This window comes from Passer montanus, unplaced genomic scaffold (assembly GCF_014805655.1).
Source record: "Passer montanus isolate IOZ18808 unplaced genomic scaffold, ASM1480565v1 scaffold72, whole genome shotgun sequence".
In the NCBI taxonomy this organism is placed as follows: domain Eukaryota; kingdom Metazoa; phylum Chordata; class Aves; order Passeriformes; family Passeridae; genus Passer; species Passer montanus.
In genome coordinates this window covers 1,941,084-1,951,713 of record NW_024372370.1, presented here as the reverse complement: position 1 = coordinate 1,951,713, position 10,630 = coordinate 1,941,084, and the positions used below count along the sequence as shown (strand labels likewise).

General features: G+C 52.2%; 1 protein-coding gene across 1 annotated transcript; it reads right to left on the bottom strand.

Annotated features, from left to right (window-relative positions):
• Nucleotides 1-5,586: 5,586 nt before the first annotated feature.
• LOC120512323 (G-protein coupled receptor 183-like) lies at nucleotides 5,587-7,781 on the bottom strand. The gene is made up of 2 exons (XM_039730460.1): nucleotides 7,637-7,781; nucleotides 5,587-6,762 (listed from the first exon to the last, which is right to left on the bottom strand). Exon 2 carries the CDS (start codon nucleotides 6,727-6,729, stop codon nucleotides 5,671-5,673), a length of 1,059 nt encoding a protein of 352 aa, XP_039586394.1. The 5' UTR covers nucleotides 6,730-6,762; nucleotides 7,637-7,781; the 3' UTR covers nucleotides 5,587-5,670.
• Nucleotides 7,782-10,630: the final 2,849 nt, after the last annotated feature.

Genomic DNA, 10,630 nt, shown 5'->3' with positions numbered 1-10,630 from the left:
TAATTTTTAGTAGGATTGCATTCCTCCTGTTTCCATATATAAAGGGGTTCTTTCACCACAGAAAGTCTGCTCTGAAACTCAAAAGAGAGTGTGTGCTTCCAGCAGTGTTTGGTGCAAATCGCAAAATTGCAATTAAATTCTTGTGTATTCTTCCACAAGAAAAACCTACATGAGATTTCTTTAACTGTGTGGCCCCAGTAATCAGTATTTTATATAAATGAGCATGTTTTGAACAAATTAACTGTTCTACTAGGACAGACACATGAACACACAAATACTGTATGTGTTTATATATATGCACACACGCATGCATATTTATTTTTATATATAAATATATGTATGTAAAATGTGTGTCCATTTACTTTAAAAATACTGGTTTAATTTTTAGTAGGATTGCATTCCTCCTGTTTCCATATATAAAGGGGTTCTTTCACCACAGAAAGTCTGCTCTGAAACTCAAAGAGGGTGTGTGCTTCTAGCAGTGTTTGGTGCAAATACGAGGTGAGACACCAGCCCTGGGAGCAGAGGAATGTTGCAACTGGACAAATGGGTGTGGCTGTTGAGAATCTCAACAGGTTGGTAGTCCAGCTGCCATCATTTGTTTTCCAAAGGAGAGTTTTAAGAGGAAGGAGAAGTGAGTTTGACTCATACCTGTTTGTATGGGGCTGTTTCTAAACCTGAATGGTTGCAGTGGAGAAAGCAGGAATAAACATCAAAAATGAGGGAAGAATTCCAGGATCCTGGCTGAAGTGAAAGCAGGATCTGACCTTTTGACTGAGGATAGGTAGGGATCGTAAGTGTCACGAAAGATTAGCAAAGGAAAGGACTTGAGAGAGATGGGGCAGGTGGAACTGAGCAAACCCAGAGAGGTCAGGAAAGAGGAGCAAAGTAGGACTGAGGACAGACAGAGAAGACCTGCTGAGAGAAAGGGGACAGAGTGTTGCATTGCAATTAGTTCAGTTTTGAAAGAATTCGCAGGACTTCTTGCACAAAATTAAAATATGCAAGGTTATGGCTAATCTACTGAAAATCCACTCTTTTTTTTAGGGGTGTCTGATAGGGGAATCCTCACATTTTATTTGGTCAGTTTTGCAGGAGGTGGTACCTGAGGCAAGTGAGAAAGTAGTGTAATCCCAGCAGCTGGGCAGTGCAGCAAACCCTGGAGCCACTCGTATGTGCAAGTGCAGGTGCTTCTGGCTTCCAAAGCAGTTAGGCCTGCCAGCCTGACTTCTCCTGGCACCTCTGCATCCCACCTGTGGAGAGACCTCCTCCAGAAAGGATGCAGCTCCTCACAGGTCCTCTGGCTTTTCCCATGGAAGGTGATTTGCAATTCCCTGTTCCATGAGAGCACACCACCTGTGTAAGGGAAGTGGATTGAGAGCTTGTGCTTGCCCCTCGCTGCTTCTGGGCATTTGTTTGGGGGCAGGGCAGAGGCACGGGTGCACCTCTGAGGAGAAAACAGTGGCCAACATCTCCTGGCCTGATCAGTCACACCAGGGCTTGTCACTTGGCCACGAGAAGCTTTTATTTTTAGTAGATATGTACGTAATTACATCACAATGTACAAAGATGGCTTACAAACATTATGTATGATATGCAGTAGCTTCAGTTCAGAACAATTTAAAGCACAGACTGAAGAGGTGTGTAAGTTGGGAACAAGTGCTAAGGGAAAAAAGCTGTTCTGTCTGAGCTTGCTCTAGCCCCCCTGCCAAGGGCAGGGACAACTTTCACTAGACTGGGTTGCTCAAAGCTCCATCAAACCCAGCCCTTGAACACTTCCAGGGATGTGTCATCCACGGCTTCTCTTGGCAACCTGTTCCAGTGTCTCATCACCCCCATGTAAAGAACCATGTCTTAATATCTCATCTAAACCTGCCCTCTTTTTGAAGACCTTCCCCCTTGTCCTGTCACTACAGGCTCTTGTCAAAACAGGTCCTTGTCAAAAGTCCCTCTCCAGCTGCCTTGGAGGCTTTAGGTACTTAGATTTTCAGTGCTCTGAGGTGTCCCTGGATCCTTCTCCAGGCTGAACAATTCCAAGGCTCTCATCCTGTCTTCCAAGGAGAGGTGCTCCACAATCTGGATTATTTTGGTGGCCCTCTTCAGGACTTGCTCCAACAGGTCCATGTTGTTCCTGTGCTGGGGACCCCAGATGCAGTATTCCAGGTGGGATTGCACCAAGGTTGAATGTAGGGACAAAACCATTTCCCTTGACCTGCTGGTTGTGCTGCTTTTGACACAGCCCAGGATATTATTCTGATGCAGACAGTATATACTGCATCCTATATCTGTGCATAGTACCTATTGTTGTGTGTCCACAGAGTGTACTCTGCCCTCAGATAAAAGTGCAATCTTCTCTTAGAAGACAGTAGAGCACCAATAGGTGCAGAAAAGCAGGAATTGCCTGCATAGTGTGCAGTCACACTCTGCACGGAACGCCTTCCATCCCAGCTCTTAGAAGACAGTAGAGCACCAATAGGTGCAGAAAAGCAGGAATTGCCTGCATAGTGTGCAGTTACACTCTCTGCACAGAACGCCTTCCATCCCAGTGTGCCGTCGTGGCTCCCCACACACGCCACCAGCGCCCGGCTGGCGAAAGCGCCGCACTGCTGCGCGGCAGCAGACGCGTGGGGGAAGCACAGCCCCATCTGTCACCGGCTTCTCAGATTCGTGGGCGTCTTTTTAACACCGAGCCAAGGTTCCAACTCCCTCTCCCGGCGGGAACCGGCGCTGCCCCTCTCGCCCCGAGGCACCGGGGGCTCCCCGGGGGAGCCGGGGCCAGGCAGGAGCAGCGTGGAGAGGAATTAACACACAGGCAGTGCTGCCCTTGTGGGCATGGCTTAGCGGTGCCCTTGGCAGTGCTGGGTTAATGGCTGGTCCCAAGGATCTCGGAGGTCTTTCCCGACCTAAATGATTCTGTGCTTCTGGGTTTTTGTGATTCCGAGGGATCGCTGGTGGGTCCAAGCGTGGCAGCAGGCGGTAGCTGCTGGGCTAGCAGCGTACAGCAAGAACCACGCCAGGAGCTTGGACTGAACGGGTGAACAGCAGTGTAGGAAGATGTTACTGTGCCTCTAGACAAAATGCTGGGTATGGTTTCTCTTCAATTTTAGAGAAATGCTCCTTTTGCAAGCAGACCGGGAGCACCCACAGGTGGGCAAGCTGGTCTGGGCAATAGAGCGTTCTTTAGAGTTCTTCTTTGCTCTGATCCCTCTTGACCCACTCTGCCCGAGTCCCTTCCTTCTCCATCTCGTGGATGCTCCTTCAGCTCCCAGCTAATTGCCTGCTGTCCCCAGATTGGTACTTTCAAAAGCCAAGCAGCCGAGGCTGGTGTCCCTCCAGAGGAGGAATGCTGGATCCCTCCTGCATTTTGCAGCACTACACCCAACTCTTCAGCTATTTCCTATTCCAAAGGCTCCTACTGGTGGCAAGAGGTGGAGGTACCTTTCTTAATAAAGTACTTCTAAGAAAAGCAGAGTCCAATAAGCAGCAAACGAGGTTATGTTTATACTCCACCTTCTCCTGAGAAGGCTTGGTCATAACAGATTGGCTTTTTCTCAGCAGCTTGGCAAAACATCTCAATGTCTTGATCTTGATTGAGTAGGAGGGTTGGCCACTGCTGCAGACCCCTGCTCTGGTGCTCACAAAACCAACAGCTACAAACCAGTGGCAGCCCCCAACACAGTCCTGTGGAATTTGAGTTACAAAGACAGCAGAGCCAAGCTCTTCATAGAATGAGTAGGTGGGGTTAGGGGCAACAGCCACCAGCTGTGGATGGGGAAGCTCAGACACAACAGTGGGAAAAGCTGTTTTATCCAGAGAGCAATGCAGAGTGGGAACTGTCACCTCAGCAAGGGGACCCTCCTTGCCTGGAGTTTCCAAGCCTTGTCTGCATGAAGCCACGTCCAGCCTGGCATTGTGCCAGCCACAGTCCTGCTTTGGGTGGGCTGCTGGATGAGGTGGTGCAGAGATTCCCTTCCCAGACATATTAATAGGGTAATGTAATTGTACAGCACCTACCAACCTAGCCAGACTCCTTCAAGGGTATTCAGACCACTGATATGCTGATATTATTGCATCCCAGCTCTTTTTGTCCATTGTAATATGCTTTTCAGGACAAAGGCCCTCTGCAGGTCAGCACTGAGGTTAAACCTGCTTTGAGGGGGGCTCAGCCTCCAGGAAGGAGCTACTGCAGTCTGTTTCCCACCTGAGTTATTTTAGGCATCCCTCTTAGTCAGCCTTCAGCATAGCATGCCTTCAGCCTTCAGACCTATACCATGAGTAAAACCATTGATGTCCAAAAGCTTGTTCATGTGCATTTAAAACAATGAAGGGCTGCATGTGACTATTATTAACTTTCTAGGCATAAAAAAGGTTATTACCTTAAAGAATGATTTGTATTAATCAAAAGTGTCTGTTCATGAAACATTTTCAGGTATACTTTTTCAGTAAAACAAGCAGCTTTCTTTTCCTTTTCATGTCTCTGTGTGTGTCTGTCCCTTCCAACTTCAAACAAAAGGCTAGACATGCCAGGAACTGTGAAGTCTTATGTGTGGGTTTTTTATCACAGTCTAGTGATTTCAGCAAAGAGCTGAGGAGGCTCCTGCCAACTTTCTCCTCATCTGAGAGGCACAAACCTCAGCAGGAACCTGATGTTCCAGGGCTCCTTCTCTTGCTCTGGCAATAGTCACAAGCAACCTCCCTTAGCAGGGCTCTCAGACTCCTCAGGGCACCAGCTTCAAGGTGACTCAAGGTCACAAAAGGCCACCCTCAGTTCTTGTCCCTGTTTCTCTACTCCCTTCAAATTAAGGACTAATGGGAAGGTTTGCCCCATGAGTACATCCAGGGCAGGTTGGCAGCCTTAGAGCTGGGCTGGGCTCCAGGCCATCCCCACGATCCCCTTCCTGGCTGTGGGTCCCTGCAGTGCAGGCAGGTGTGAGGAAGGGCACCCTGGGGAAGAAGCAGTCACCCAAATGGTGCATGTAGGCAGCAGCACATCCAGAGCCCTACAAATTCACATCTCCACACCTCTCCCTTGGGAGAGGGCTTTTCCAGCATCTCCCGCATGCCCCACACTCACTGCTTGCCCCATGCAGAGCCTTGGTGCAGGAGTGGGATGCTGGGCAGGCAGAGAGCAGAGCTGCTGTTTGTTGGTGTGGAGAAGGAGCTGTAGGCCATTTTCTGCATGCAAATAACATCCCAGCCTTTCCCTGGAGTGCCCTGAGTCCATCTATACAACACATCTCCTCCGTGCAGTCTGCCTTGAAGCCTGCAGGGATGCTGCTGTAGTGCTCCAGGGGCAGTGCAGGGGAGGGGGACAGAGGGACATCCATGGTGGTTACCAGCACGCCCCAGCCCCACAGGGGGTGTGGGCAGGCATGGGAGAAGGATGCAGTGCAGTGCTGGGAAACATCCAGAGCAGCTGCACGAGCTGCCTCCTCTGGGGCTGGGATGAAAAGGTGCCTCTCCCTGCTCCAGGCTGGCAGGTGCAGCAGCGCTGAGCACAGAGCCAGGCACGGCTTTGTCCCTGCCGGGCTGGCTTTGTGAGAGCCCCTGGCTCCTGGCAGGGGAGGGATGGAGCCTGTTGAAGGTGCTGGCCTGCAGCTGGACTCTGCCTCCTGCCATCAGGGATGGTCCATAAGTCACAGGCCAGGCGAAAGGGAGGGGCTAGGGCTGCTAGACGGAGCTGGAGCCGGGCGGCTGGCTGTTGCTGTTGCTCTCCGAGGGGGTCTTGGCAGTGGAGGAGGTGGCCAGGGAGCCGCTGTTCCTGAAGATGCGGAGCAGCCTCCGCTTGTAGCCCCGGAAGGCAAAGAAGTAGATGATGGGGTCGATGCAGCAGTTGAGGTTCATGAACGCCACAGTGACTTGTAGGGACATCTTGAAGGCTTGCTGCTCACGGCAGGACGGCTGGTAGAGGATCTTCCTGACCATGAACTGGACAATGTTGAGGTGGTAGGGACTGAAGCAGAGCAGGACAGCCAGCAGAACCACCAGGATGACAGTGAAGGCCCGGTGGTGGTGCCCGTTCTTCACTGTCAGCGGGTTCTCCTTGGCTGTCTGGCAGAGGTTGAGGTTGATCCTCACATAGCACACCAGGATGATGCCCACGGGCAGGAAGAAGCCAAGCATGCAGGCCACCAGGAGCAGGTAGGGCAGATTGGGAATCTCCTCGAAGTTGAAGTACTCCATGCAGGTCAGCTTGTCTCCCATCCTTCGCGTCATGGGCCGCAGGAGCAGCGGAGCCGTCTGCAGGAACACCAAGGACCAGACGAGGACACAGATGCCCCTGGCACGGCTCATCTTCCGAATCCTGCCGGGGTGCCTGGTGCGCACCACGGCAACGTAGCGGTCCACGCTCACGCAGGTCATGAAGTAGATGCTCACATAGGTGTTCATGTAGAAAATGAAAGCTGTGATCCGGCAGAACCAGTCCCCAAAGGGCCAGTCAGACTCCAGGATGTAGTAGGCGATCCTGCCCGGCAGTGCCAGCGTGAAGAGGGCATCGGAGAGCGCCAGGTTCACCAGGTAGAGGTCGGTGGAGTTGAGTTTCTTCTTCCTGCGCTGGAAGGTGATGCAGAGGGCCAGGACATTCCCACAGGCACCGAACACCAGCAGGATGATGTAGAAAAGGGAGAAGGTGACTTTGGTTGAGAAGTGGTGGTTGTGCACATTGCAGCTGCTCTGGTTGCTGGAGGTGAGGTTGGTGGGCAGGAACACATCCTCCCCAAGAGCCATTTCCACAGTGCCTCACGAGCTCTTGTTCTCTCCCTTGGAATAAGAACACACGTGAAACTTGCAGCTTATTGATAACAGGAGTGGCACACTTAGAGCTGGCCCTCATCACAAAGCAAAAGCCCTGTCCCCTGCTCCAGCCACCTCCCCCGGCAGCACACTGCTCGAGTCATTTGGAAAAATGCTTCTCTTGTGATTTTGGTGAGAGCATCTCAACAGTGGCTGTGAGTCATTCTCCTTTTCTTATCATGAGCTACTCTTAATTTTGTTTCTTCACAAGTCCAATCAGTATGAGAAAGGACTGGAGGTGCTCGGCGGGGTAATTGCCTGTCACACAAGGAAGGTCCCAAACTCATCTGGTGGCAATGATATCATTTACTCATTACTGTGAGGAGAATGAGGAGCTTCATTGAGAAAATGTCCAGGAACTGGAGGGGCCGGGGACTGGGAGGGCTGGGGGACCGGCGGGCAGAAGTGCTCAAGATCGCTTTCGCAACCCTCGGGCAAGACCAAAACTTCAGCAACGAAACTAAAGAAATTAAAAGAGAGGAAAAAACCTAGCCTTCCACAAAAAATCCCCCAACCCAACCTTCCCCAACAATCCCGTGACCCACGTTCGCCCGATCAGGGAGCTGGGAACACCCCGGCACGGAACCCCCGCTCCCCGCCCGCCCCGCTTTGGGCACGGGGTCCGCGCTCGTCCCCTCGGCTGCGGGGCCGCACGGCTCCGCTGCGCCCCTCCCGCCCGGCGCCCGGCTCCGCTCCGAGCACCGCCGCACCGGGACGGGACGGGACGGGATGGAACGGGACGGGACGGGATGGAACGGAATGGGACGGGACGGGACGGGCGCAGCGCTGCCTCTCGTCCCCGGCGGCGCGGACCCCGAGGGGCTGGGATGCTCAAACTCACAAGCAAGAAAGAGAGGTCAGGGGCTCCAGCCTGAGTGCGGCGGGGTGCTGCCGCCTTCTCCTCTTCCTCCTCTTCCTCCTCCTCCTCCCGCCCGACTTTTGGGGGCAGCTTGCGCGGACCCTCCTGCCCGCGTCCTGCACTCGGGCTCCCCGGCCGTGTGAGCTCCTCCTGGGATTCGCTCACATTATAAAAGCACCGTGAGATCTGGGGTTTTTTTGTTTGTTGTTTTTTGTTGGGTTTTTTTTTTCCTTAGGGTTAGTAAAACTGTGTTCTTTCTGGGTGGGGCTTTTTTTTTTTTTTCTTTCGGTATGTGAGAGGCATGCTGCCGCCTCGGGGGATATTTTCAGTAGTGGCTGTTCTGGAGAAGATAAATGACTGTACCTGCGCGGCAATCGCTCCCGACATCTAAGCCGACGTCGGGTTTTACTCTGAAAACTTCTGCAAGGATGCAAAATGCAACTGAACGATGAAAACAACTTCAGCTCTGGTTCACGTGCGGTCCAGAGTGCTCAGCCCGGGCACACGCACATGGCCCCGGCAGCACGATCGGACCGCGGCAGCTTTTCCAATAAAGTTGTAGCAAATTTCCAAAGGAGCTCATTGAGCCTGTGGCCAGTGCAAGCCATGCTGTGCCTGTGGTGAAACCCAGATTTGCCTTTCACACACACAGAGACATCACCAGGCACGGCTCCTTAGCGCAGAGATTGAGTTGAACGAAACAATTTGCCCTTAGTGAAGAAATATTTGTGTTATTAATCGATACAGTGTGCGGTGAAAGTGGGGCTAAGCCCCTTGTCCCAGCTGGAGCTCTCACGACAGGCTCTGTCCCCACAGAGTGCTCAGCAGTGGAGGGCTGTGATTTATCCCTCAGCCCTCTGTGTGTGTGTGTCTTACAGCATGGAGAGAGTACTTTCCTTCCCAGCACTTTCCCAAAATGTTTGCAGAAGTGCAGCCTGCCCTGCGGCCAGCAGGATGGCCTTCCCCATGGTGGCTTTTTTACTGGAGACCACTAGGGTTTTCAAATCCCAAGAGGATTTTTTAAATGCTTTTTTAAATGGTTCTAGGGTTTGGGGTTTTTTTGTGGTGGTGGTGATGATCTTGCTGGTGTCTGGTTTTATCCCTCAAAAAAATTCCTAATAAAGCAGGAAATTCCCATCACGGGGCATTCGGGATGCTACTGAAAAACTGAAGCCAAGTAATACAAAGGTAAAGATTACAGTTAAGCTAAATTCCATATTTCCCTCTGGGTCAGTAAAGCTCAACTAATTATTTAATTGCATAATATTTCTAATGTTTTAAAACAGCAGCACTAAACTCAGTACTAATCTGTGTACTCATGTACTGTGAGTCATCTGTATAGAAATTACACATGGTTGTCATGAATTTACTAGAAGTTGAAGGTACCTAGCAAGAGTAATAGTGAAAATTGGCTAACAAGCTTATCTGTTAATGGAGATACTTTTGTTGCTCGAGGGTTTATATTACACAGAGGGAAAGGTCAGCTAATAACAGAATACTGCTGAGTAAATTATTAAAAATATTCCCTAGTAAAATAGGGGTTTTCTACTTGCACATCTGTCAAGAGTTAAACTAATCAGACTTGCGTGGGGCTGAAATGTTCTTGAGCTGTTTCATCGTGATGGTGAAAACAGCCAGTGGGTTTAACATTAGGGAAGTGTTATGTCTACAGAAATCCTGAGCCCGCACGAGTGAGCAGACCCAGGACTATCCCTTCACCTCCCTAAAGCACTGCAGGACAAACAGCTGCAGCTGAAACAAATACGGGTCTCATGGATTCGGGCTCACTGCGGCACTGTCGGTGCAAAGCTCCTGCCCACCCTCATTACAGTCTCCCCCATGAGAGTTTTAGCTCCACAAACTAACACCGTCGAGGAAATAAATTTGGATGAAGCTCAGCAAAATGCCACTGGCTTCCACCCAGGGGCCCACAGCGCCTCGGACCGGCCGGAATCCCCAGGGCTTGGCAGGGATGGACGGGGAGGTTTGTGATGCAAATTCACGCCCGGGGCTTTTCCGAGCAGTCAGACGGGCCCTTTGCAGAGCCCCCGCCGTCCCTGGCTCCGCGCTCACGCAGGCTCTGCAAGGAGGGCTGCAGATCCCAGGAGGAATCAGCGCGGATGGCCCAGAGCTGCCACCTGCCTGGGCACGGAGGGCTTCCCACGGAGCCCAGGGGAGCGGGAAGCGCCGGCGCTGTGTGAAGGGGGACCTGGATAAAGGAGGGTCGAGGGTACCTCAGCCCCTGCGCAGAGGAGGGAGATGGCCAAGTGGCATCACCAGCCTCGAAAACAGATGGAAGAGCCCAAAGCTCTGGGTGACAGCCGTGCCCAGGGTGACAGCTGTGCCCAGGGCCTTGGGAATAAGACAGAGGGAAAGCAATGCTCTCCACCTGATTTTATTTTTCTTTTTGCAGTGCAGAACAAAGGAAGTGGGTTCTTTTGTGCAAAACACGCTCCTGCCCTGTGTGCAGCAGGTGCTGCGCTACAGGAGTGCAGCCCAGCTCCACCCGTTTGCACGGCTCCAGCAAGCCCTGCACGGCTGCACCACCCCGCTGTGCACGGCAGGCAAGGCCCTTGGATGGGGCAGGGCACTGAGGGGATCCTCTTCCCCCCCGTGGGGATCTGCTCCCTGCCTCTGCAACCCGGCATGAGCTGAAACGGGATCTCCCCTCAGACAGGGCAGAGAAGCCTTGTCCAGCCCAGTTTGCAGCCGTCTCATTTAAGAGATACTGTCCTTGACTGAGCCCAGTGGAATGTAGTGTGGGATTTGAGGAGGGAGGTTCAACTTCAAAGCTGGATCTAGGCTTTCTTCTCTTCTGTCCATGTTTGCATAAAGACATTTCCCTGGGCCTGGCAGGGAGCAGGCATAGTCCCACAGCCCAGGTATCCATCCCAGGGTGAGCAGGACCTGCTGTCCTGGGATGTCCCTGCTGCCAGGGACCCAGCCAGGGCACAGGGACACCTTCTGGGGGAGTCC